At 45.4% G+C, this 1,759-nt stretch overlaps 1 protein-coding gene across 1 annotated transcript in view; it reads left to right on the top strand.

Moving 5' to 3' along the window:
* The window catches only part of NLRP9 (NLR family, pyrin domain containing 9), a 35,461-nt gene that overhangs the window by 27,800 nt on the left and 5,902 nt on the right, over positions 1-1,759 (top strand). Inside the window, exon 5 of the mRNA XM_011997029.1 lies at positions 1,603-1,757. Coding sequence (XP_011852419.1) covers positions 1,603-1,757 — 155 coding nt within the window. The remainder of the gene's footprint in view (positions 1-1,602; positions 1,758-1,759) is intronic.

Raw genomic sequence — 1,759 nt, 5'->3', positions numbered from 1 at the left:
AATAGAAAAATCAACCGTGTGTAAAATTTAGCTGGGACGCATGCCTGGTCTCTACTAAAAATAGAAAAATCAACCGTGTGTAAAATTTAGCTGGGGCGCATGCCTGTAATCTCAGCACTTTGGGAGGTTGAGGCAGGAGAATCGCTTGAACCTGGGAGGTGGAGGTTGCAGTGAGCCAAGATTGTGCCACTGCACTCCAGTCTGGGAGACAGAGCAAGACTCTATCTCAAAAAAGAAAAAGAAAAAATTAAAATATTTTAAAAATGCATATATTTAAGCCATACAATGTGATGTTCTAATATATACATACACTGTAAAATGGTTACTACAATCAAGCTAATTAACAGATCTATCACCTCACAGAGCTACCATTCTGGAGGATGTGAGAACATTTAAAATCAGCTCTCAGCAAAGGATACAGTACATTGTGATTAAATAATTTTTTTTTTTTTTGAGACAGCGTCTTGCTCTGTCGCCCAGGCTGGAGTGCAGTGGCGTGATCTCAGCTCACTGCAAGCTCCACCTCCCGGGTTCACGTCATTCTCCTGCCTCAGCCTCCCGAGTAGCTGAGACTACAGGCGCCCGCTACCACGCCTGGCTAATTTTTTGTATTTTTAGTAGGGACGGGGTTTCACCGTGTTAGCCAGGATGGTCTCGATCTCCTGACCTCGTGATCCGCCCGTCTCGGACTCCCAATGTGCTGGGATTACAGGCGTGAGCCACCGCGCCCGGCCAATTAAATAATTTTTAAAACAAAAATTATTTGATATACATATCCATAGTAAAAGGTTGACTGTTGTCAAGGAATTAACATACTTATCCTCTGACATAGCTGATCCATTTTATTTTTTGTGGCTCGAGCACCTAAAACCTATTCTTTTAACAAAACCTTAAATATGCATATTAAACAACAAATCAAAAATTATTCTACATGGGATATTGTTCAGTACATTCCATTAAGCCATATGTATACTCTGTTGCAAAGAATGGGTGACTTTTGCCCTAGGTCTTCCAGCTGGTGATGATCTGACTTGGAACTGGAATCTGAGATTGTTTGTTGGGACACTATATTCCACATTCTTCCTTCTGTATGTCCGTAGGTGTTACAAGTTTTAATCCCCTTCTTTTATCGTCTTTTTTTTTTTGAGACATAGTTTCGCTCTTGTCGCCCAGACTGAAGTGCAATGGTGCGATCTCAGCTCACTGCAACCTCCACCTCCCGGGTTCAAGCGATTCTCCTGCCTCAGCCTCCCGAGTAGCTGGGATTACAGGCGTCCGCCACCGTGCCCGGCTAATTTTGTACTTTTAGTAGAGACGGGGTTTCATCATGTGGGTCAGGCTGGTCTCAAACTCCTGGTCTCAGGTGATCCACCTGTCTTGCTCTCCCAAAGTGCTAGGATGACAGGTGTGAGGCACCTCACCCAGCTCCTTATTTTCTTGAGTGGCAGTAGAGTTCAAGGAACATCTGGAAAGGTTTTGCCTATGACAAAGAGAATGTGGTAACATTACCATAGGAAGCTTTAGTGGGCTGGGAGATGGTGTGTCTCTCCAGGTGGACGTGCGGCCGTTCGGTGGGCTGGGAGACGGTGTGTTTCTTTGCAGGTTGACGTACTGCTGTCTCACCTGTGTCTCCTGTGACTCCATCTCCCAAGTCCTCTTGTGCAATAAGTCCCTGTCCCTCCTCGATCTGAGCTCAAATGCCCTGGAAGATAATGGAGTGGCATCTCTGTGTGGAGCGCTGAAGCACCCAGCCTGCGGC

The sequence above is a fragment of the Mandrillus leucophaeus genome, unplaced genomic scaffold (assembly GCF_000951045.1).
Source record: "Mandrillus leucophaeus isolate KB7577 unplaced genomic scaffold, Mleu.le_1.0 Scaffold53, whole genome shotgun sequence".
Classification (NCBI taxonomy): domain Eukaryota; kingdom Metazoa; phylum Chordata; class Mammalia; order Primates; family Cercopithecidae; genus Mandrillus; species Mandrillus leucophaeus.
Note: the sequence above shows the minus strand (reverse complement) of the source record. Positions and strands in the feature narration are given on the sequence as shown.